The following is a 23,236-nucleotide window of genomic DNA, read 5'->3' on the forward strand; positions in this document are numbered from 1 at the left end:
TATGGATATATGGATTAATATCTGTTATAAAAAAACAAAAACAAAAATATATAATAATATTGTTCGTGCTATTTTTTATACATGTCTTACATAAACTAAACAAACATAAAAGTTACAAGATTTTATTTTCTTTGCTATTAATAAATCAAAGAGTATAGCATAATCAAGAGATTATACATATATATAATGGCCAAATGACAAACAAAAATATTCTGTCTATCCTTAATTCTAAGCTAATGCATTAAACGATCTAACAATTGGGCATAACTATGAATGTTTTAAACTTAAACAAACTTTAAAAACAAATTATTGTAACATTGCCAAATGTGTAGTAGAAGATCGATTGTCCAGAATTGTCTTTGATAATAGCAAAGATATATAGTAGAAAGTTTGAACGATTAAAAGGATAGAACAAATATTATTGACTCTCATCGCCTCGATGCTTGGAGTATTACAATTCTTTATTATGAAGTAAGGATTACAAGAGTCTAAACAGAGATGAGAATGTTAGGTCTTAATATATGTAATCTCTGTTTTGTCTATACGACTTTGCTATTAAATAATATATAAAAAATTTATGAAAAAAACATCGTACTCATGTAACTCTATGAAAAGTTATTATCAAAATGCTTAAATCTAATACATACTATACAAACACATACATCATACAATCAATTGATCATGAGTCTTCTTGATTTGTCAATTTGCGTTTTGTTGGTTTTAATAGATAGCAGAAAGGACACCTTGAATATGTGTGTGTTTAATACATACTAAACTTAAACTAAAACTAACTAGGCAAGAGCTTTTAAAGAGAGCCCGATCATGAGAGCAGGAACACGAGTTTTATTGTGTGTATGGCTCAAAATGTTTGAAATCAAATTGTTTTTTTTTTTCTATTACTTCTACGAAAATGTGAACAGCCATAGGGATTGGCTTTCTTTACATACGTTTTTTTTCCAATTCTTTCAATTTTCTAGTAACTATCTCTGAGTTCTCTTCGAAAATGTTTTTGTTCCTAATCTTCAAAATTGTTATATGCTAGCTTCTTCATATAAAACAACAAAACCAAAACATACAAACAAAAGAGAATAAGAAACAAAAATGATACTAATCAAAAGAACAAAACAAAACAAAACATAAAAAAAATGCATCTACTCGAATTTTTCATTTTAAATACAAAACTAAAAACCAACAAAAAAAAATCTATGCATGTGTATTAAAAAAAACTAATTGTCCAAAAAAGAAAAATAACAAAAAAAAAAAAACAGGAAAAAATTCAGCAAATATATATAATATATATAAAGAATATACCCTTTATATATATATATATGATATATATGTGTGTATAAAAACGAGTAACTGTATATTTTCGCAATTGAATTTATGCTAAAAAAAAAACAAATTATTAATGTGAATGATATAATAATAATAATAACAACTTTTTTGCCGCAACGCTAAGTCAAGTAAAAAGTAAAAGGTCATATAACAGAAAACGGAAATTTGCAATACATAAAATGAATGAAGATAAAACCAAAAAAAAAGGATATAGACATAAATTGTATGCATATTATAATAGAGGCAAAGATTGATGTGTATGAGTGGAAAAAGAAAACCATTTAAGTTTATTGAAATTACAGTTTCTTAATTATGAAAAACCAAAACAAAAAAAATAAATAAAACTAAAATAAAAAACAACACAAAGTGAAGTATTAATATTTATTCTACCTAAGGCAAGGTAAACAACCCCGAAGGATACGGTAAAAGGTAAACAGTTTGACAGTTATTATCAATTGAAGGAACTTAAGAAGCAGTTGCAGGATTTCAGAAAAAAACGTAAGGTTTACTTCTATACATCCAAATATTATTCTATACAAATGGAACAAACTACCAACGTTTGGAGTAAATTATATAGTGAAACAGCCTTTGGAGCATATTGAATATTCTACAACATAAAATTTTTCGTTTTGTCAAGAACTTTAATCTTAATTAAGAGCATCTTGCAACAGGATCAAATCGGGTTCTGTTTAAATTTGAAGTGCGTACATATGTCCAAAAGTCTCCTGACTACTGCGAGAGAGTATGTTAAAGGGTTTTATAATGTACAATGTCCTTTGCCTTCAATATTTTGGATGATAATTTGATCAAAAGTTAAGCCTTTTTTACGAAAGGTTGTATCACATATTCCTACAAAAGTATTTTTATGTTATCCTTTTCGTTAGCTCAATGAAGTACTGCTCAAACTATAATATTGTTGTTCTCGAGTGCGAAAAATACTGACAAATTTTTCAAATCATCAACGGATTTGTTGATCACGCCTATTATTTATGCCAACTGGAAAAGTGGGTATATTACGAATGATGGTTGACAAATTTTATATGTGAATATTATTTGGAATTACTTATTTTACTCTATAATAAACCCACAAATCTTTGGAAATTAGTTTTCTAATCTTAGAGCATAATGTTTTTATGTACAGTTCTCAAATTCTTATGATGGCATCTATTAATCCTGTTAAGAGTGTAGATGACAGTTTTCCCCGATGAAGCAATACTTAAAAGGTAGTTCCATCGGGGATATAATGAAGAAGGATTTGTGAATTACCACATAATTTTTAATTTACAAAGTAAAACAGTATTTCGAAATTGGCCCCGAAAACCACACCTATAACCCCTTTCACTTTTTCTTAAACGCAGACATATGTATAGAAGAACTAACAAATCCTATGGACACAACGCCGATAGAGGGCCTGCACTTTCCAAGATTCATTTTTCGATCATTTACCAAACTATAATCTGGGCAAAATAGATAAATTTATTTTAAAAATTGCGCAAAATTTTTAAAACTCCTAATCGTTTGAAGAATTATTTATTTTTAGTGCATTTAAATTCAGTTTTAAGTTTGAGTGTTAGTCACGCTAATAATAATATATAGTTATTAGCTAATAATTATTAAGTTATCTTTCAATTGGGACAAAAAAATTTCAAAAAGCAACAAAGTGTTCCAATAAACCTTAATTTCTTGAAGTAATAATTTATTAAATAACCTGCAGTATTTGAAAAATGAATAGCTTTATTTTTAAACATGAACTTTCTAAAATTTGAAAATCTCAAAAGGTTAAGTTATGGTATATTTTCGCCAGGTTTTTTTTTTTAAATTCAGTTCGAAATTATAATTACCACTAATTAATTTTTTAAATATCCATGTTTTGAGTGCCACTTTTTTAAATAAAATCCAATTTAATTAAGAATTATTACTTTACTTACTGAAATCGATTAGAAATGGCCTGTTACAGCCTAAAAAAAGAATGATCAAAATTCTATGTTTAATATGTTCTAAAAAACCATTATCTTTGCGAATCTGTAAATGTGATAGTTTTTGATCAATTTTCATTAATGTACTAACTATATTGAAAATTAATCTTCTGATTTTTATTAAAACCCCGATAAATTCTATTAATACCGCGCTGGACCAATCCCTCTTGCTTAAAAGCATTAAAGTTCAAGGGGGTTTAAAAAATTATAAGTATGTTTCACTTTCCCAGATAATTTCTTATATTTTATTCCATCAAAGTCAATTCGCTTCGATTAAGGTTGCCCTTGTTAAAAATTTCAAAACTATTATTCATTCCTTTATATTATTGATAAATTTCCACAGAGATTGTAAAATGTTCTCTTTGTAGGTTTCTTTTAACGAATAATGCAATCAAGTGCAAAATTTTAAAAATTAATGGAAACATTGGCATGCATTCTAATAAATTTCGAGTAATAAATAAATTAAAAAACTGGTAAGCCTAAAAAATAATCTCATGAGACAAAATCCTATTAACAAAATCTTAAAGTGCTAACGAATGGGTACAGATAAAATCAAACTCTAAACATCAACCAAATCAGAGACTAAAAAATGTCAGGGTCTATACAACACAAATCACAAATGGATTTAAGACTTTTAAGCCAATTAAAATGGTAAGCTAAATTTTTAATTTGGTAACACTTTGAAATTTTATTTTTCACATTTTTCCCATAGGTCTTTGATAAATCTTTGATATTGCATCGCTACAAATCTAGTAATCAGAATGATGTAACAAGGGAGCTACTTCAAATCAAGATATATCTTTCCATGTTGAAGGATCCCCATTTAAAATATCAATATTTGCTGAGTCTAAGTAATCGTGATGAGGATCTATATAATCGTTATGTGAGGCAAAATGTTCCTGAACTTTTGAGCATTATACGTGCAATCAGTGAAAATGGAAACGCTTCGAATCATCGTCCCTTGGGTCTAAAGAAATTAAATAAGGTTAGTCAAATGAATTTGTCACCCACAGCAGATAGTCCCCTTAATGTTGTGGGATCATCATCATTATCTTGGGATGGTCAAAAATTTACGGGATCTATTCAATTTACGGACTCTAAATACGATCAATGGCATGTGGGGATAATGAAAAAACATGTAAGTAAAAAAAATAACTTTAGTTTATAACTAAATTGGAAATGTCTTAAATGTTTGTTAGAGCAAAAAATTTAAAAATCCAACTAAAGAACAATGTGAGAAACGTGAAAAGGAAAGAATGGAACTTCGCAAATGCGTTAGTAGTTTTCAGGATGTGATTGATCATGTGAGACCGTATCGCAGGCCATATCACGTAAGTTCAAAACATAATTATAGTAAATCTCTCTAACAAGATATAATAAGGGCACGTAAGCGCATTATCCTAAAATGTTATCGAATGTTAAGAAAGTGCATTTCATTTAATTTCACGATTTCCGAAATGCACATCTCTAGCTGCTGCTAGAAAGCTGCAGAAAGCTTTCTCTCTTCAAGCTCAACGAACAGCTGTCCAAACAGCTGTCGTTACCCTGCTACGAACCAAACGTAAACAATAAGAAAAAATCCCATCGACTGGGAAAGTGGGTTAATTTTCATGGTTCTCTACAACTGGAAACGAAAAGAAAAGTGAAAAGCTAACTATTATCACTTGAAATAATATTCAAATCATTCACCTCAGTGGACAAATATTTTCTGTTGTTGGTGTTTTTCCAAAGGAATAGCCGTCCTTTCTCTGCCCTCGTCATCGTCCCCCTGAATCATTCATTGCATCAGTAGGCGTATCAGTTGCGTTGTTGCTGCTGTGAGAAAGCTTTGTAAAGGTCACCTTGAAACGTTAACAAAAAAAAAAAATACCAAACGAAACGCTGCCCGAATACCGCTTGGCAGCCAGTTACTGAAAATCGTCTCTTGTGGCAGACACAGACACACGGACCACGGATAAAAAAGAAAATAAAAGAAAACACACATATAGATTTCATCAAATCAATTAGATATTGGCAAAGATATATAGAGTTTTGAGAAACTCTTTTGTCTTCTTGAGAGCTATATCTAAGAATCGAAAGTGTTAACGTGCAACGCGTCGTGTGTGTTTTTTGCTGTGTGTTTTTAGTGTGTTGATTTGATTACAAAGTGTCATCATGAATTCTGATATTAATCAACGTTTCCTGGCCCGGGGTTCGCAGCGGGACAAGGGATTGGCCGTCTTTACCAGCGGAGGTGATTCTCAAGGCATGAATGCCGCCGTACGAGCCTGCGTGCGTATGGCCATCTATTTGGGATGCAAGGTAAGTCAATTTTGACCTCTGTCAAGTGCAGCTACATATAGACGAAAATCATAAAGAAAATTATGTACTACATATACATATGTATATATATATTTAGTTAAGGCCATCTTTTTCCTTATCGGTTACTGGCCCTAGACAACTGTTTAAGTAGATCAGACATTGAACTTTGTCGGCATGATTCAATTGTTAAGTGGGGAGACCACAGACACACAGATATTATTTATATAGTATAAATACTTATATTTATATATAGGTATCAATGTTTTTATGTGTATATTATGGCCAATTAAGTTGAGAATTTTCAGTTAGATAATCTACAGAAAGAGACATTTTGTTTGGCTAGAAATGAAAGCGGTTTTTACTTATTCATGTGAGTGTCGCGCATATATGAACGTGCTCATTGACATTGAGTTTATTTTCGGGCAATTTACAAATACACTAGAAGAAATATACATGCATATATTATATTTAAAAGAGAGCCAACAAAAATAAAAAACAAAAACCGGCTGATAACAAATTAGCTTCAATTTAATGTAAATTTAAACTAATGTCAGTCAAAGTAATCACTTTTGAAACTAAATTCATTTACTATTTTCGCTAAAATTTAACTTAACTTATGACTTATTTCGTTTCAAATTTTAAACAGTCAGACAAGAAATTTGTAACTAGATAAGATAAAAGTTATTAAATGTCATATGTTTCAAGTTTATATATCAATTTAATTAGTTAAAGTTTCTGTTATTGCATCATATTTGTTTCTTTTATATATATCAGAAAGAAAATTGTAAAAAATTTACTTTGTAATATTTAGTATATTTCAATTCTGTCCAGACTTGGATAATGATTAAATTCTATTTAATTATATTATGGAAATAGGAATTATCTTACTTTTTGATGCAATATAATTATAATTTAAGAATCTAAGAAAAGTCTTTAAAAATTCCCATATATTTGTTTTGTATAATTTTGAAGCTTGTAAAGTAAAATAAGGTTCTTTAATTTATTTTTGTGACAGACAAATTTCTTGCATACGATTATACCTTTAAAAATACAATTTTTAATTTAAGTCCTACAAGTCAAAAGAAATATTATTTTGTAGTTTTCGTTTTTCAGTTACAATATTTTCAAGAAACGTTTTCAACTCGTTTATTGAAATTTGTTTAACTTTTCAAGCAGCAAATTTACACATTTTTGAATATGGTAAAAAAATTTGTTTAGTTTATGGCAGAAAAGTAGAAAAATTATGTATTATTAGCTTTTACTGAATAAGTTAGTTTTTTTAGCTGTAGTTAGAAACACTTTAGAAAAATAACTTTTCTTCGGGTTAGAAAGTGAAAATTAGAAATTTGTACATGTGTACAAAAAAAAAAAAAAAAAATACACATTCACAATGAATTTAATTAAATTTTAAAGTCAAGAATAACTTTATGTAAATTAAATGAATCAAATTTTTTTTAATAAATTCATTCTATTAATCTAAATTATAATGAATTGTTGCAATAATTATTGTATTATGATTTGATTAAACAAAATTTTATTGTGGGTTATTCAAAATCAATCATTTTATTGCATCATCCTTGAAAATGTAGTATATAGTAGTATATATTTAACCTATCTTAATTTCATTGAACTTTTTTTTAATTTTGGTTTAGAAGAAATTTTTAAATGAGAAGTTTTTATATATATTTGATTCCTAAGAACAGAACGCAATCAAGGAAAGGAGAAATTTTTCTCTAAAGTAGGCAAAAGACTGCAAAAATTCTGATTGTTTATATAAAGTATAGAACTTTAAACTCTAAAAACTTTACGTAAACAATGTTTGCATCGAGGATCATATTTTATTTATTTTTTTTTATTTATTTATATATTATTTATACACAAAGCACTACAATATTTCTTTCTATGTTTCTTTTATTGTCTATTATTTACTTAAGGAGTCAAATTTTTCTCTTTTAATTCGATCCTTCGATCGAACTTAATTATCAAACGATTAATTCATATACTCAAAGCTAAAACTTGTTGGGAATCGTAATTAAATGGAGTGAAACAACTTTGAAAAGGCTTACAACACCAGTGTTCATCCCAGTGCCGAAATGTAGTGAAATTTAATATTTTTTAGTAAAAACCTTTAAAATCAATATAGCCTTAGGCCATAGATCCTCTTATCCTAGTGATTTTTAACTAAATATCGTGAAATTTCATATTTTTTAGTTGTTGTTTATAGTAAAAACCTTTAAAAACTTTGAAAATGTCCATACATAAACATTTGCCCTGTAAAACAAATATGTCATGTTAAATTTCATTTTATTTATATGGGGGGAAACTCGCTTAGCATTTTTGTAGTTTTGAGTGCCGGCAAAGATAAGTTAGCTTTAGCATTAATCATAATCTAACTAGTATTTTATTTATATTGACTACAATCTAGTTGTAGGGCCCTTCAAAAGATAGCGTTTGCCGATATGGTTTTCTTTTTATTTTAATATAATTCATATGTATGTATGTACATATATGTAGAACATTTTTTTCGACGAGTGCAAAATTTTAGCCGAGACAAATTGACAATTAATTGAAATTCATTGGACTCAATTTTTGGAGATGTTATAGCTCTTTTTTTTGTAGTTTTTATTTGGCATTCAACTAGCAATTAAATCTTGTCCAGTTTCGACTAGTTGATTTCGCCTTGCACTTGAACCCATGCGATATTATTATTTTCAATTGCCAATTAAAAGTTTTACCTATTCCACAGGTTTATTTCATTCGCGAGGGCTACCAGGGCATGGTTGATGGCGGTGATTGCATTCAGGAGGCATCCTGGGCATCAGTGTCCTCGATCATTCATCGCGGTGGCACAATCATTGGTTCGGCCCGTTGTCAAGATTTCCGTGAACGTGCCGGCCGCTTGAAGGCAGCCAATAATCTGATTCAACGTGGTATTACCAATTTGGTGGTCATCGGTGGTGATGGTTCCCTCACTGGTGCCAATTTGTTCCGTCAGGAGTGGTCCAGTCTGCTGGAGGAGCTCGTCAAGAATAGTACCATTACTCCCGAGCAGCAGGAGAAGTTCAATGTGTTGCATATTGTTGGTTTGGTAAGTCAGTTAATATAATTTTTTAAATGTTTCCGATTTTAAATCAATTCATTTCCTCTTTTGTCCTTAGGTTGGCTCCATTGACAACGATTTCTGTGGCACGGACATGACCATTGGCACGGATACGGCTCTGCATCGTATCATCGAGGCCATTGATGCCATTTCGAGTACGGCGTATTCACATCAACGTACATTCATTATGGAGGTTATGGGTCGTCATTGTGGGTAAGAAAAGAGTTTCACTTTTCCCTGGTTGGGTTTGTCTCTCAAACAATTTTAGTTACAGTTTTTAAGTAAAAAAAGGATTCTTTAGGGGTTTTTTTGTTAAGTAAATTTCAATGTTTGTGTTTTTTGATCAAACAGTTATTTATCTGTGGTAGCTGGCATTATATCTGAGGCAGATTATGTCTTTCTGCCTGAGTATCCACCGCCTCAAGATTGGGCCGATAGATTTGTGCTGAAATTGGAACAGGCAAGGCGAATGATTGAATGTTGAATGTGAATGTCTATATCTTTCTCTCTAGATCTCTCTATATCTCTCTTTCTCTTTGTCTTCATTCACACATTCATTCATTCAATTTGACTTCAATTTTATGTCCCTATTTGCCTTTATGTACTTACTCTATCTATCCCTTTTAATATCTATGTATGTGTATATGTATTTGTATATATATATAATATATATTTTTACAGTTATTTAGCACTTGTGGGTGGCCTGGCTGGCGAAGCTGATTTTATATTCATACCCGAAATGCCACCAAAAGTTGATTGGCCAGATAGGCTATGCAATCAATTAGCTCAGGCAAGACGAACGATTTTATGATACTTTCTATATACATACACATAAATACTCTACACACACACACATACATACACACACAGATACAATACAATATATTTTACAAGAGCTATAGAGAAGACAGATCGGCTTTTGCTTACGAGACACGCAACATTTGTCATTTGAATTGCACTTGATAGAAATTTTTCTTATTTTTAATGGGCGGGTTTCCTCCTCTTACCCCTCCTCAATCATGTTATCCTTATCCCCTTTCCTCTACCAACTGATCATATTGTGATTAACCTTAAGTTAACCCTAATAATCTTTAATTTTATTATATATAATATCATTTTATCTTCATTTTTTGTGTGTTTTCCCTTCCTTTTTTTGTGGTTTTGAATTTTTTTATTTTTTATTATTGTTTTTTTTTTTTTAGCTACTTAGCCATTTCAGCTGCTATAGCTACTGAAGCAGATTTTATGTTAATTCCCGAAGAACCGGTGCCAGTTGACTGGCAGGATGTACTATGTCAGAAACTTGTACAGGTCAGCGAGTGGTTCTCTTTCTCTCAATATATTTAAAAAGCAATTGGTTTCGTTTAATCTTTGTTCTTTTGTTTTGATTTCGAAAAAAAATCTCGCTTTTTACTAATTGGTTTAATTCTGAAATTTTCGTAGCAACAAAAAAAAAGGTTATTTTGGGGTAATTTTGGTTTTCTGTGTCTAAATCTGTTCAATGTTTCCTCACTTTACCCAACCCAACCCACCACATACTAAAACAATTTACAAAATTTTAATACCATCATTTTTACATTAAACAATTTGTTACTTTATTTTACGCAACATAAACATTTCGTACTGCTTAAGCTAAAAAACAAAAAATACACGTAATTCATTCATATATTGGCTCTAGGACTGTGAAATGGTAGAAGCTTTGCCCCTTAAAGTATGCAATAGGCTGCACAAGTTGATTATTAACAACAAGTTTATAACTTAAAGCTATTTTTTCACAGTTCATTCTAAAATTTAGTTATACAGTGGCGGGTACGAATTTATGACGTTTTTTTTTTTTTGACTTTAGTTCTCATTTTTTCGGCTTAAGTTACTTAAATGGAATAATTTGCCAATCTAAACAGTGGCCTTCGGAAAGCTCATACGCATGAAAAGAAAGAGATGAATGAATAGAAGGCAGTGTCCCTTATTTAATAGGCAAAAAAACTATCTAATTTTTATCCTATTTTAATATAATATATGTCAATTGACGGGAAATTCAATTCACTTTCTTTAGTAGGAACTTTTTTCAAGGAAAAAAGTACTTTAGTACGAACTAGTATCGCAAAATGGCCTCGCCTAAAGGACCTAAACTTTCCATACAAAATTCAGATTTTCAATTGGCTCCAAATCGAAAGTTGGGGCTAAATTATAAATTTGTGGTATGCAGTTTATCTTACAATTAGTTTTGATAGATCTACAACTTCAAAGAGTTCACACTTCAACCTATCATACTAACGATTTTAGCAAAAAAGTCTTAAATATATGCCCACCAAAAAACGGACTTTTTCTTTTTTCTCTTCTTTCTTCTTTGTTCTTACCTATAAAGAATACTAAATATGAACTAAGACCATTTTAACGGCTCATCATCTGAATCCAATAACCAATAAATTACAGCAAAAATTATTTCATGAACTAAAGTCAAAAAAATATAAATGGTTATAAATTTGTAGCCACGACTGTATAGTTAAAAGAAGTCCATTCATAGACTACTTATTGCATACTTTAGGGGGCAAGCTTTGCTCCATTTAATGGTCCTAGATCCAGCACTGATCGTATCTATATAAAAAATTGATTTTGTTTACATTTTAATTTCTAATTTATTTAATATTCTTAGGAACGTAAAGCTGGTCAACGTTTGAATATTGTGATTGTGGCCGAGGGTGCCATGGATCGTGAGGGTAATCCCATTACTGCCGAGGATGTGAAGAAGGTCATCGATGACCGTCTGCATCATGATGCCCGTGTCACTGTCTTGGGTCATGTGCAACGTGGTGGCAATCCCAGCGCCTTTGATCGTATTTTGGTGAGTCTAATAATGATAGAAGATATTCCTTTTTAATATGTATAATTGGAATTGGATTTCAATTTATTGTAGGCCTGTCGTATGGGTGCCGAAGCCACTTTGGCTTTGATGGAGGCCACCAAGGATTCGGTGCCAGTTGTTATCTCATTGGATGGCAATCAGGCGGTGCGTGTCCCCTTGATGGAGTGTGTTGAACGCACTCAGGCCGTGGCCAAGGCCATGAAAGAGCGCCGCTGGGCGGATGCTGTTAAATTGCGTGGCCGTTCATTTGAAAGGAATCTGGAGACATACAAAATGTTGACACGCTTGAAGCCACCCAAGGAGTGCTTCGATGCCGATGGCAAGGGCATTGAAGGCTATAGGCTAGCCGTGATGCATATTGGTGCCCCAGCTTGTGGCATGAATGCAGCTGTCAGGAGTTTTGTACGCAATGCCATTTATCGTGGTGATGTTGTCTATGGTGTTAGCGATGGTGTCGAAGGTTTGATTGCTGGAAATGTTAGAGAATTGGGATGGTAAGTGGTCGAAAAAAGAAAAACCAATATCCATTTCAAGCGATTAACTTTGATTTTCTCTTCCAGGTCCGATGTGTCCGGTTGGGTTGGCCAGGGTGGCGCCTTTTTGGGCACCAAACGTACCCTGCCCGAGGGCAAATTCAAGGAAATTGCCGCACGCCTTAAGGAGTTCAAAATCCAGGGTCTTCTCATTATTGGCGGCTTTGAGAGTTATCATGCCGCTGGACAGATATCCGATCAGCGTGATAATTATCCCGAATTCTGTATTCCCATTGTTGTGGTTCCCTCAACCATTTCGAATAATGTGCCTGGCACTGAATTCTCCTTGGGTTGCGATACCGGCTTGAACGAGATCACCGAGATTTGTGATCGTATTCGTCAATCGGCCCAGGGTACCAAGCGTCGTGTCTTTGTCATTGAGACAATGGGTGGCTATTGCGGCTATTTGGCCACTTTGGCTGGCCTGGCTGGTGGCGCTGATGCTGCTTACATTTTTGAAGAGAAATTCTCCATTAAGGATCTGCAACAGGATGTCTATCACATGGCCTCCAAGATGGCTGAGGGTGTCTCGCGTGGTTTGATCCTGCGCAATGAGAAGGCCAGCGAGAATTATACAACAGATTTCATCTATCGTCTGTATTCGGAAGAGGGCAAAGGTCTCTTCACCTGCCGCATGAACATTTTGGGCCATATGCAACAGGGCGGCTCACCCACTCCCTTCGATCGTAATATGGGCACTAAGATGGCCGCCAAATGCGTGGACTGGTTGGCCACTCAAATCAAGGCCAATATCGATGCCAATGGTGTGGTCAATTGCAAGTCACCCGAAACAGCCACCTTGCTGGGCATTGTATCCCGCCAATATCGTTTTAGCCCACTGGTGGATCTCATTGCCGAGACAAACTTTGAGTGAGTTTCCATTCATATCAAAGGTGAAAGATAATTCTAATGTAACTTTTCTTGTTATTTTCCAGTCAACGCATCCCCAAAAAGCAATGGTGGTTGCGTCTCCGCCCTCTTCTTAGAATTCTGGCCAAGCACGATTCGGCCTATGAGGAGGAAGGCATGTACATCACCGTGGAGGAGGAATGCGCCACTGATGCTGTAGCCTAAGCATGAATTCCGCAGCACCATTCAGAGATATAGTACAGAGATATTACCTACCCCCCTACTACTATATATAATGCCCAGGCACATCATCATCAATTAGTCGTCATCCTCTTATCCTTCTTAAAGATCAATCTCAAAATGTTTGTTTGACGATGACACCAACTATCAAACAACTATCCACCCCAGTTAGAAATGAATTTGTATTCAATTAATGCGTTTTTCTTTTCCTTTTCTATAATATGTTTATTTATAAAATACATTTTCAAGAACCCCCTGAAAAAACAAAAAAATATGAAACGAATAACCATGTCATCATTTAAGAGTCTTAAGTATTTCCATACATATTTATTTTTAGTTTACAATGAAAATATTTTTGCAATATTTTATTTCTTTCATGTTATCATACAAGTAAATTGTTGTTGCTATATAGTTAAACATATATATAAAAATATCTATCCTAAATTATATTGAATGTTACAAAAATCAAATATAGACAGATGGAATAGGCAAATTGTTTAAAAGAAATATTTATATACACACGCACACCCACACACACACTCAGGATCGTGTGTACAATTGTTAACAATATTTGAAAAATAGTAATGAAAACTCAATATTAAGAACAAAAGCGCAGCAACAATAACTATACATAATAACATTTTACACAAAGATCTGTTCGGAATATATGAACAAAAAAAACATATGAGAGAATATTCAAAATACAAATAATAAAAATACAAGAAAACACCTTTTGGGCAGAATAAAAAAAAAATGTTAAATTAAAATATTTGTCTCTGGTATTATGATTTTTAGTACAAATTAAATTGAATTGAAATTACTCTACTCTTTTATAATAATTACGTATACGCATGATGAGCCAGCGAAAATAACATTCAAAGTAATGTTCGATAGATTATTATAATGACGACGCAAACTGAGAACTTAGACTTCTCGAATGGGCCAATGTTCAACGCCCAAAAAGTGGCAAGAAATTGTTATACCACCCATAGGGTAAAATGGTATATTAAAGCTGTCCATAAGGGCCGAATTGGCCCTACGGCCTACACTAGTGGCGGCCTTAGAGTGCTCCTGAGTTTTTGTGAGGGTGGACTGGTCGTATCATAAATCCGCTACTGAATCCAGAATTTACCTTCAAAATTTAATGACTGACATGGTCGATCATAAGTAATCTACTTGAGTTAATGCCAATCTATTTCTTATTATACTACATACTTTTTCTACGTCTCAATCTGCTACAGGGTTAAAGTCTACATTTCAAAACAAATTAGAACACTATTGATCGTTATATCATGTCTAAATAAAAGAAATATAAGTAAATATAATAAAGGAAAAAGAAACTTACTTTGCATCCTCCGTTTATTTTTTAAATAATTTCCCAAGAAAATGTTTGATTTTCCAAATATTTTTGTATTTTATAAAGGAGATATTTGTACTAAAATATTTATCTTTTCGTTCGAGCTATAAAGCAGCTTTATTTTATACTGTTCGATCCGACGAATTGTCAAACTTGATTTCAATTAGATAATAATATCTTAAATACCAAGTTTCAATTCAGTAGCTTTCTAATTGAGGTAGAGAAGTTAATAAGGACTCATGGACATGGCTACATCAACTCATCTTTTATATAAAACCAAACCAAACCAAAACTGATCGATTTAAGTGTTAAAGAACAGATTAATTTCACTTTTGTCTTACCTATGAAAATAAATTTCTAAACTGGACGATACTCCCAAAATAGATAGGTTAAATAGTTAAAGAACTGAAAAGTTTTACCTATCAATGGAAATTTTTGAACGGGATAGTTTCCCTGCCTCTCTCTTAAAGGTCTAGAAAAACCTCCGATTCCATTTGCTAGATAATAGAATTTTCTCTTTTTTTTTTCCATATACTATCACAACTCTCTTAAGTAAACAGCTCAGATTTGCTTTTGTTGTTTCATTTTGTTTATAAATTTGATAACTAATATTTCAACGTCATAATCTATTTACGAAAGAAGTAGAAAAGAATGATGGCTGCCGCCCATTTTTAAAAACCGAAATTCATTCATTCGAGAGACGTAATGGCTAACACACATTGCACACGGTCCGGACTTGTCGATAGGTCAAATACCATACAAATTTTGATATGAATGTGTGTCTGAGCTGGTTAGCCTTATCAGCTAAATAAGCATATGGGGAATTTCACCAAATCAATTGTCTTGATAAGCCTTAGATGTAGATCAATTAAAAGAGTTTTGCTTTTTTTTGTTTAATGCTACACAAAAGTTACACTTATTCCAGTCAAAGAGGCAATTTAACACTTATTCTAATCCCTTAATCAAATTAAAGACTCTATGTACAAAAGATGGATCGAGATGATGAAATGATTACTCCTCATCCTTAATGCAATTCTCAACCAAATCTCGTAAATTTGGATTCTCCATGGCTGCTGCAATGCGCTCCTTGTCATTGATTTGCTTATTAACTATAATAATGAGGAGTTTTTAGATTAGTTTCTTTGCGAAAGGGGAAGCTTGGGAACTTACTCTCTTCTTCTGTCTGATGTGCTCCTTTTTTTATGTAAATATCAAGTTTAATATTATGCGGTAACCCACGTTCCACTTTAACCCTTATGCACAGGCCTATTAGGGTCGCCAGAGAGCAATGGGGCACTGTGGGATTGAATTCGATGCGTACCTAAAAAAAGTTATGTTTAAATACTATAGATAAAAGCAAAAGATAAAAAACTCACAACAGATACATTGGAGCGCGTGGGTGGCAGAACAAAAATGCCATCCTCATAGATAACATTCAGGTCCTCTAGTGTGCATGGCTTCTCGGGATCACGAATTGTACGCAGGAGATCTTGCGGAAATAAAATCAACAAGTTATTACATAATTGTTTTTAAATCATTCATTTCAATTGGTTAGCTACCATAAATAGTCTCCTGTAGGTCAGTGGCATTCCTATAGCCTAGCTCTTGGAGTAATGCATCCTCGCCATAAGCAATAGCTTCATTATCCAAAGACATTTGGCTCGTTTTCCGCACTATCTCTGCGGCCGATGTTGGGTTACTACTGACAGCGACGGTGTTGTTTCCACCAATGCTGTCCGATTCAGAGAGTTTTCGCTTGATGTAAGACAGCATATTGTTGTTGGCACCTTTTTGGTTTTGATTTCTCTTATCGCTCCTATATATATTTATCTTTTACGAGTACCCACTCTCTCTCTCTGTGTATCTTTGTTTATATGTGTATTGAGGGTTAAGAGCTATGAATGTGAATGGCTATTAATATCGCTTAAATAGCATTATCAGAGATTTGTGTTTTGTTTCTATACCTTGTTGTTTGACAATTGTGTTTTTTTTTTTACTTTGTCATGTCCGCACAGCTGATTTTGTTTTGAAGAAATTTAGGGTTGCACAACATTAACATGGTGATAGACGGAGCCACTGTGCATAGTGGTAGATGGAGCCATGTTATGACAAGTTGAGCAACACTGCATTCTGCAACCCTGATTTTTTAGCACTTATTAACACTTACGCAAAACAAGCCAGTCATTTCGTTCGGCTTTTCGTATTGTTAATATAGTTTGCAATAAATTTCATCTTGTAAAAATTATAAGCCAAAATGGACGACTTTAATGTAACCGACAAACCCGTCAGCACTGGAGTAAGTACAAGAATTGTGGCAGTTTGCACTCAGAGATAACTATAACTTTACCCACTTGATACCTATTCCAGACCACAATTATGGCCGTGGAGTTTGATGGCGGTGTGGTTGTTGGAGCCGATTCCCGTACCAGCTCTGGAGCTTATGTGGCCAATCGTGTCACAGACAAACTAACACGCATTACGGACAAAATCTATTGCTGTCGCAGTGGATCCGCTGCCGACACTCAGGCCATTGCCGATATTGTCGCCTACTCATTGAACTATCATGAAATTCAGACCAACAGAGATGCCGAAGTTTGGGAAGCTGCCTCTGAGTTCCGTAACTTTTGCTACAACTATCGTGATTCTCTGATGGCCGGCATCATTGTGGCTGGCTGGGATGCACAGCGTGGAGGTCAGGTCTACAGCATTCCACTGGGTGGCATGTTGACACGCGAAGCCTGCACCATTGGCGGTTCGGGTTCCTCATTCATTTATGGTTTTGTTCGTGAACACTACCGCGAGGGCATGCAGAAGGAGGAGTGCGTTGAGTTCGTTAAGAAGGGTAAGCCGGCAGTAATCGTTTAAAGAACTGGACACTAATTCCTGTATATTTGCAGCCGTCCAACATGCCATTTACCACGATGGTAGCTCCGGCGGTGTTGTACGCATTGGCATCATCACCGAAGATGGAATCGAGCGTCGTTTATTCTTCAATACCGAAACAGGCCTGCCCGAAGTCTCGGAGCGAAGTGAAAGCTCCTTTATTGTCGCTGCGTAAAATCTGGGATCATAAAAAGTTCTAAACTGTCTTTTTCAATAAAAATAAAATATATAGAAATTCGGCATAGTGTGAATTTAATTTGTTTTTTTTTTTGTATATGTCTTTTATTCATTTTGAGCAGTACAAAAGCTAATTTACGATTAATTTATGATGGGAATACTAATATGTATATAGATGCAGATGGGTATATAAATAGTCGAGTATGGACTTAAATACTATTTGGTTATACTAAAATATCCATTTCTAATCATAGCACACAAGTGTTTACATTTAACATACAATGAATTGAATCTCAACTTGAATTCAAAAGTCCAATGTGGATGCCCTATTTCAATTGGTTGGAAGATCAAAAGTTATACAATATAATTGACTTTTAGATATATAAATTGGCATTTGTGAGAGTTTTTTAGCAAGGTAGGAAAAATTTCGAGCTATCCACATGAGATTCCATTTCACTATCACATCTTTGACATATAAACCCCCTCTCCCCCGACCACCATTCAATTCCAAACTCATTTTATATCTTCATTTTAAGCATTGAGCTTGGCAACCTCTTCCACGCCTGCCTCAATAGTAGTCTCTATGGATTTGGTTGTGGTTCTCTTTTGCCTGCGATAACGATAGTAAATTTCCGGAGACCACACAATCACCACCAGGAATAGTATCACACTCTGGGCATACAAACATATCACATATGAATCGAAGTAGTCACGAATCCAGCCCAATAGCTGGCCAACTGTGATGACAATCAATCCTTTGGACATCATACTGAGACCCAAACCTCCAGCCAGTTTTTCCGATCGGCAATGCGATGAAATGGTTAGATTGTTATTGATGACAGTGGCAGATTTCATCATTCCGGTTAATACAGACATGGCAATAATAACCCTTAGATCCTTGGTCTCCGCTAGGAACATGCGTGCCACAAATAGGCCCAGTGTGCCTAACAGGAAGACCACACGGTAGGGTATTCTAAGGTAATCGGTCAAACAAGGCAAAAGAAGACGACAAATGATATCCGCAAAGGCCACCACAGACATGCAGGTGGCAACCAATTGGCTATTCAGATCAACAGAATGCCTTAGGAAACTCGGGAAGATCATAGTGAAATTTATAGTTGCCGTATAGACTAGGGCCATGCCCACTATGATGCTCCAAAAGACGAAATCTTTAAGCAATTCCAAGTCCAGAGCTTGCACTAAACGGGATAGCATTTTCTTGGAAAACGATTCTTCAGATGGTTGATGCACAGTCTCAGCCTGTGGAGTCACTTGGCATTTTTCTACATCTTTCTCGGACAGCAGGCGTATATGCTTACGGTTGTTATGCTGAAGCGGAGGATTTAAAGGTTTCAAGAACATGGCACCAAAGATCTAAAAACAAAACCGAAAACCAACGATTAATGATACTAAATAGAAATCATTTTCTTTTTACTTACCCCGGTCAATGAAACCATAGCCATGGCCAAAACGGCTATTTGGAAATCATAGTTATCCAGAAAATAGCGCACAACATGTGGCATAAAGACCTGACCCACTCCGGCTCCAGCTAATGATACACCCACGGCACGTCCACGTTTACTGCTAAAGTAGGAATTAATGGCCATAAAAGTTGAGGGTGAAATGAGACCCAAACCGAAGCCAACGAAGAAACTATAGCCCACTATGAAATGCCAACTCTCTGTAGCCATGGAGCATATAAGAAGGCCCAAGGAGACAAAAAGACAACCACAGATTGCCACATTGCGAGGCTTGAAACTCTTGATGGCCGGACCAATAAACAGACCCGAAAAGTTTAAAGCCAAGCTATTAAGATTGGTTATTAAAGCCGCTGTGAATGTGTCCTCATTCATCCGACGAAGTTCACCACCAAAAAGTTGACCAAACACCGACAATATGGATTGATTGGTCATCTATAAATTAAAACCATATCATTATTATTGTCTAGAGTCTAGATTCTGTAGTGTTTTTGGTACTTACATTTATGATGGCGACGGCGGCGACTATCACCCACCCAAACCCACCATCGGGCACCCGATTAACTTGACCGTCCATGCTCGTTGTCCCAATCAGATTTCAATGGTTTACTATATAGACCTTGTCGCAATTAACTGAAAAAGATAACAACAATAAAGGGGTAAATATAGTAGAGGCTTAAAATGTTTACTTTGATTAGCAGCCGCCTTATCTGTGCCAGGATTGGGCAATATAAACAATAAAAACAAAAAACAATGGAAGTGGAGACATTTTACTTACTCATTCCTTGCCTATGCGAAGGCTAGACACAGAATGACATTTACTTAATCTTCGAATCATTTGAGGTGTTGCTCAATAGTCAACAACATCTTATTAACAAATTAAATTAAATTGTTTAAATTAATTCAAAGACAGTGGACGGCGGTGAATCTGCTAAAGTCCACAAGCCAATCAGCTGATTCGTTGTTTGTTTGTTTATTTTTTTTTACCATCTCTAACGCTTTCGATATTACGATGATAGCGGAATGCGTTCAAGAATTATATGGTCACCCTAAGCGTGGACTAGTTCCATCTCTAATTGAATGGCAACAAAAACGAGTGATAACTTTACCAAAATTCTTTATTTTTTTTGCTGAAATATGAACAAATTGTGCTATTTGTGCACACAACAGAAGGCGGATGACAGCATTGGGCACATCGACTTGGCTTCAGATGAGGCCAAAATGATGCGATTGAAAGAAATCATTGAAAAGCATTTTTGGCTTAGGGTAAACAATTGCGCTGTGAAAAATATAACAACAAATTGCTCATCTAGTTGTCCATGTTTTTCCTAGATTGACAATGATGCTTTGGACGATTCATTTGTGTGTGGCCCATGTTGGGAGCAATTGTTGCTATTTCATAATTTCTATGAAAAAGTGGAGCAAGCCCACAAAGTTCTGCAGGCGAACGCGCCAATGGTAAAATGCGAACAACCCGAGAGGGAGAAGGAGAAACCCAGGGAAAGCGTGGCGGAGGCAGTGAAAACCCGCAGACGTGGACGTCCTCGCAAAGCCTCGGCCATTGAGGTCAAAGCCAATGAAGAGGAGCTTAAGGCTGTGTTGGAGCAGATCAATTTAAATGAGATTAAAATTGAATATCCCGAGGCCGATTTAACCATGGCCGATGTACTAGAAGATGAAGAGGATGATGATGATGAAGCGGCGGATGATGTTGATGAGCACGACAACGAAGAAGAGTTTGAGCACGATGACGTCAACAATAATACAGAGTCCGAGGAGGAAGAACAGGAGGAGGAGGAGGATTTAAAGATAGAGCAAAAGCCAAAATCCAAAAAGCAACAAGTCAAAAAAGTTGCCAAAAAGAAGCGTGGTCGACCCCGTGGCTCAGTGCGTGGACGAGTCGCCAAGAGACCCATGACAGCCACTGGAGTAACCATCATAGAAAAGTCGCGAGAATTTAACGAATATCTACGTGAACATTACAAAGTTCAGTGCAGCATTTGCAGCAAGCCACAAGAAGGATTTTCCGAACTTTTAGTTCATATGCGGCAAGAGCATAAGCAACGCGGTTATGCCATGTGCTGTAATCGAAAGTTCTACAAGCGTGGTGTTCTGGTTGATCATTTGCAGCATCATCAGAATCCTGAACTATTCAAGTGCCACATCTGCAATCGGGTAATGGGTCAAAGACGCAGCCTAGAGTTGCATATGCGTATGCATGAGGTCAAGGAGAGAGGTCGTCTCTATCAATGCGATGTATGCATGAAAAGTTTCTACAGCCTTAAAGTGTGTGATCGCCACAAGCTCACCCACATTCCCAAGGAACTTTGGAACGATGAGTGTCCCACTTGCGGCAAGACCTTTCCCAATCGTTATACCATGCAGCAGCATGTGAAACTTGTCCACTTGAATCTCTATTGCAAAATGTGCGAAATCTGTGGCAAATCTATACGAGGTCGCGAAGCATTAGCCCGTCATATGGAGGAGCATGCCGGTGCTCCGCAAAAGGTGATCAAATGTGACCTCTGTGACTCCATATTGACCAATAAATACGGTTTGGCCCGTCACATTAAAATGATGCACACGGAGGAGAATTTGCAACCCATGCAATGTGAATATTGTTTGAAAATCTCACCTAGCTTACAATCCCATCAGCATCACATTAAGTATACGCATAAGACGGCCAGAACTCATCAGTGTCCCATGTGTGAAAAAGCCTTCAAGAGACCCAACGAACTAAAAGTATGTAGATTTTTATATCCTTTTATGGATTATAATATTCTCCATCTTTTTCCCTTAGGAACACATGACCACCCATACGGGTGAAGTGCTGTACACGTGCCCCCATTGCACCCAGACCTTCAACTCAAATGCAAATATGCATGCCCATCGCAAGAAAATGCATCGTAAGGAATGGGAAGAGAATCGTCAACAACGTATGGCCAAAAATCGAAAGTCCGATTCAATTATTGCCGTCAGTGTGCGCAAGACAACGGAAGCCAGAGGCCAAAATGATGAGAAAAACGATGATATTGACGAAGAGATGACAACCAACAGTATGGAGTTTTGATAACAATTTTAGGATTAAAGGTTAACCATTGACATAATTTTTGATCTGTAATTTGTAATTTTTACTTAATTGAAAAGAAGAAAACACAAAAATCTCGAATGTGGTCGAACCGCTTTAATCCGGTTTCAAGACAACTGGTAACTAATGAGCATCGAAGCCTGGCTCCTTATCATGGGTTTAAGGTCGAATCTGACTGGCAATCTAGGCAACATATAGAAGCGTATGGTCCACAGACAATCTGTGATTATAGATGGCAAAACCAGTTTGAGTCGGTTTCAAAGTGATTTTTTTTTCCTTATCAATCAGTTCAAAGGTATAAATAATTGGTTATTTTTTTTTTCTATATTCTAGTCCAAGATGTTATGAAGAATGACAAAACAAGAAAAATAGAAATCATAATTCTGGTAAAATCTTATTTTCCAGTGGAATATTTTTGTTTTCTGTGATAATGACACATGGATTATTGCCAAAAAAAAAAAAAAAAACAACCTTGTTGACCCTTGTTTAAACTGAAGAATAAAAACAAATTTGCTCACGTTTGAACTAAAGAACGAAAACAAATTTGCTCACGCAATTTAATGAATACAATAAATTCAAGAAGATATGAATCGTGATTTCATCCTAATACATATTTTTGAAACATTGTCGATCTGGTTTTTTATAGAATAAAAATGACATTGTGATACATTCGTCTATATCTATGTGTCCCATAAAAATCTATTTCGCAATAAGTTTTAAAAATGTTTAAATTGTTTACTTGTCTTGATTCTTGTCCAGTAATTAGGTAATTTAAATATGACTTTTTCTTTTTGACACCAGGCTATAGTGTTGTGTTTATTCAATTTCGCACTATCACTTTGTTTGCCCAAGAAAATATGCACAATAAAACAATTACTTCGTCTGCTTAGTAGTCTTCCTTTTGTTTTTGTTTTTTTTTTTTTTTTGATGCCGATCTTATCTCTTCGGCTGACGAATATTATTTAAATTGAAGCCGGTTCGGCACGTGAATTTATAGGCAAATGGCTAAGAAAGAAATTCATCGAAATTCATGACAAATAGTAACTTAATACTTGT

General features: G+C 34.7%; 5 protein-coding genes across 7 annotated transcripts; 3 read left to right on the forward strand and 2 right to left on the reverse strand.

Annotated features, from left to right (window-relative positions):
* Nucleotides 1-3,624: 3,624 nt before the first annotated feature.
* LOC6640422 (ATP-dependent 6-phosphofructokinase) lies at nt 3,625-13,690 on the forward strand. Of its 3 annotated transcripts, none has more exons than XM_015178722.3 (12): nt 3,625-3,784; nt 3,839-3,962; nt 4,024-4,449; nt 4,511-4,642; nt 5,511-5,612; nt 8,359-8,700; nt 8,771-8,925; nt 9,394-9,502; nt 11,366-11,554; nt 11,627-12,069; nt 12,136-12,978; nt 13,044-13,690. In XM_015178722.3, exons 1-12 carry the CDS (start codon nt 3,741-3,743, stop codon nt 13,180-13,182), a joined length of 3,048 nt encoding a protein of 1,015 aa, XP_015034208.2. In that variant the 5' UTR covers nt 3,625-3,740; the 3' UTR covers nt 13,183-13,690. The 3 variants fall into 3 exon arrangements, with proteins under 3 accessions (XP_015034208.2, XP_046866122.1, XP_002063256.1); XM_047010166.1 differs by lacking the exon at nt 9,394-9,502 and adding an exon at nt 9,915-10,023; XM_002063220.4 differs by lacking the exons at nt 3,625-3,784; nt 3,839-3,962; nt 4,024-4,449; nt 4,511-4,642; nt 9,394-9,502 and adding an exon at nt 9,915-10,023 and having other exon boundaries at nt 5,010-5,612.
* Nucleotides 13,691-15,431: 1,741 nt separating this feature from the next.
* Nucleotides 15,432-16,393, reverse strand: LOC6640421 (MIP18 family protein galla-1). Its single transcript, XM_002063219.3, has 4 exons — nt 16,114-16,393; nt 15,931-16,043; nt 15,725-15,875; nt 15,432-15,663 (listed from the first exon to the last, which is right to left on the reverse strand). Exons 1-4 carry the CDS (start codon nt 16,325-16,327, stop codon nt 15,566-15,568), a joined length of 576 nt encoding a protein of 191 aa, XP_002063255.1. The 5' UTR covers nt 16,328-16,393; the 3' UTR covers nt 15,432-15,565.
* Nucleotides 16,394-16,708: 315 nt separating this feature from the next.
* LOC6640420 (proteasome subunit beta type-6) lies at nt 16,709-17,688 on the forward strand. The gene is made up of 3 exons (XM_002063218.4): nt 16,709-16,850; nt 16,922-17,396; nt 17,452-17,688. The coding sequence occupies exons 1-3, from the start codon at nt 16,809-16,811 to the stop codon at nt 17,610-17,612; spliced, it is 678 nt and encodes a 225-aa protein (XP_002063254.1). The 5' UTR covers nt 16,709-16,808; the 3' UTR covers nt 17,613-17,688.
* A 16-nt stretch (nt 17,689-17,704) lies between these two features.
* On the reverse strand, nt 17,705-20,059 carry LOC6640419 (monocarboxylate transporter 12-B). Its single transcript, XM_002063217.4, has 4 exons — nt 19,871-20,059; nt 19,595-19,725; nt 19,054-19,527; nt 17,705-18,988 (listed from the first exon to the last, which is right to left on the reverse strand). The coding sequence occupies exons 2-4, from the start codon at nt 19,667-19,669 to the stop codon at nt 18,146-18,148; spliced, it is 1,392 nt and encodes a 463-aa protein (XP_002063253.1). The 5' UTR covers nt 19,670-19,725; nt 19,871-20,059; the 3' UTR covers nt 17,705-18,145.
* Nucleotides 20,060-20,179: 120 nt separating this feature from the next.
* LOC6640418 (transcription factor grauzone) lies at nt 20,180-22,206 on the forward strand. The gene is made up of 3 exons (XM_023182047.2): nt 20,180-20,358; nt 20,425-21,834; nt 21,893-22,206. Exons 1-3 carry the CDS (start codon nt 20,230-20,232, stop codon nt 22,160-22,162), a joined length of 1,809 nt encoding a protein of 602 aa, XP_023037815.1. The 5' UTR covers nt 20,180-20,229; the 3' UTR covers nt 22,163-22,206.
* The last annotated feature ends 1,030 nt before the right edge of the window (nt 22,207-23,236 follow it).

Source organism: Drosophila willistoni (assembly GCF_018902025.1).
Source record: "Drosophila willistoni isolate 14030-0811.24 chromosome 2L unlocalized genomic scaffold, UCI_dwil_1.1 Seg196, whole genome shotgun sequence".
Classification (NCBI taxonomy): Eukaryota; Metazoa; Arthropoda; class Insecta; order Diptera; family Drosophilidae; genus Drosophila; species Drosophila willistoni.

Coding starts and splice junctions, on each gene's coding strand:
- LOC6640422 (XM_015178722.3), top strand. CDS start 3,741: ATGCATTCTAATAAATTTCGAGTAATAAATAAATTAAAAAACTG. Junction 8,701..8,770: donor TGTTGCATATTGTTGGTTTG/GTAAGTCAGTTA, acceptor TTTTGTCCTTAG/GTTGGCTCCATTGACAACGA. Junction 12,979..13,043: donor ATTGCCGAGACAAACTTTGA/GTGAGTTTCCAT, acceptor GTTATTTTCCAG/TCAACGCATCCCCAAAAAGC.
- LOC6640421 (XM_002063219.3), bottom strand. CDS start 16,327: ATGCTGTCTTACATCAAGCGAAAACTCTCTGAATCGGACAGCATTGGT. Junction 15,876..15,930: donor CGCGCTCCAATGTATCTGTT/GTGAGTTTTTTA, acceptor AACTTTTTTTAG/GTACGCATCGAATTCAATCC. Junction 15,664..15,724: donor ACATCAGACAGAAGAAGAGA/GTAAGTTCCCAA, acceptor TCATTATTATAG/TTAATAAGCAAATCAATGAC.
- LOC6640420 (XM_002063218.4), top strand. CDS start 16,809: ATGGACGACTTTAATGTAACCGACAAACCCGTCAGCACTGGA. Junction 16,851..16,921: donor ACAAACCCGTCAGCACTGGA/GTAAGTACAAGA, acceptor TACCTATTCCAG/ACCACAATTATGGCCGTGGA. Junction 17,397..17,451: donor CGTTGAGTTCGTTAAGAAGG/GTAAGCCGGCAG, acceptor GTATATTTGCAG/CCGTCCAACATGCCATTTAC.
- LOC6640419 (XM_002063217.4), bottom strand. CDS start 19,669: ATGGACGGTCAAGTTAATCGGGTGCCCGATGGTGGGTTTGGGTGGGTG. Junction 19,528..19,594: donor CCGCCGTCGCCATCATAAAT/GTAAGTACCAAA, acceptor TTTAATTTATAG/ATGACCAATCAATCCATATT. Junction 18,989..19,053: donor CTATGGTTTCATTGACCGGG/GTAAGTAAAAAG, acceptor TTTTGTTTTTAG/ATCTTTGGTGCCATGTTCTT.
- LOC6640418 (XM_023182047.2), top strand. CDS start 20,230: ATGAACAAATTGTGCTATTTGTGCACACAACAGAAGGCGGATGACAGC. Junction 20,359..20,424: donor AAAAGCATTTTTGGCTTAGG/GTAAACAATTGC, acceptor TGTTTTTCCTAG/ATTGACAATGATGCTTTGGA. Junction 21,835..21,892: donor AGAGACCCAACGAACTAAAA/GTATGTAGATTT, acceptor TTTTTCCCTTAG/GAACACATGACCACCCATAC.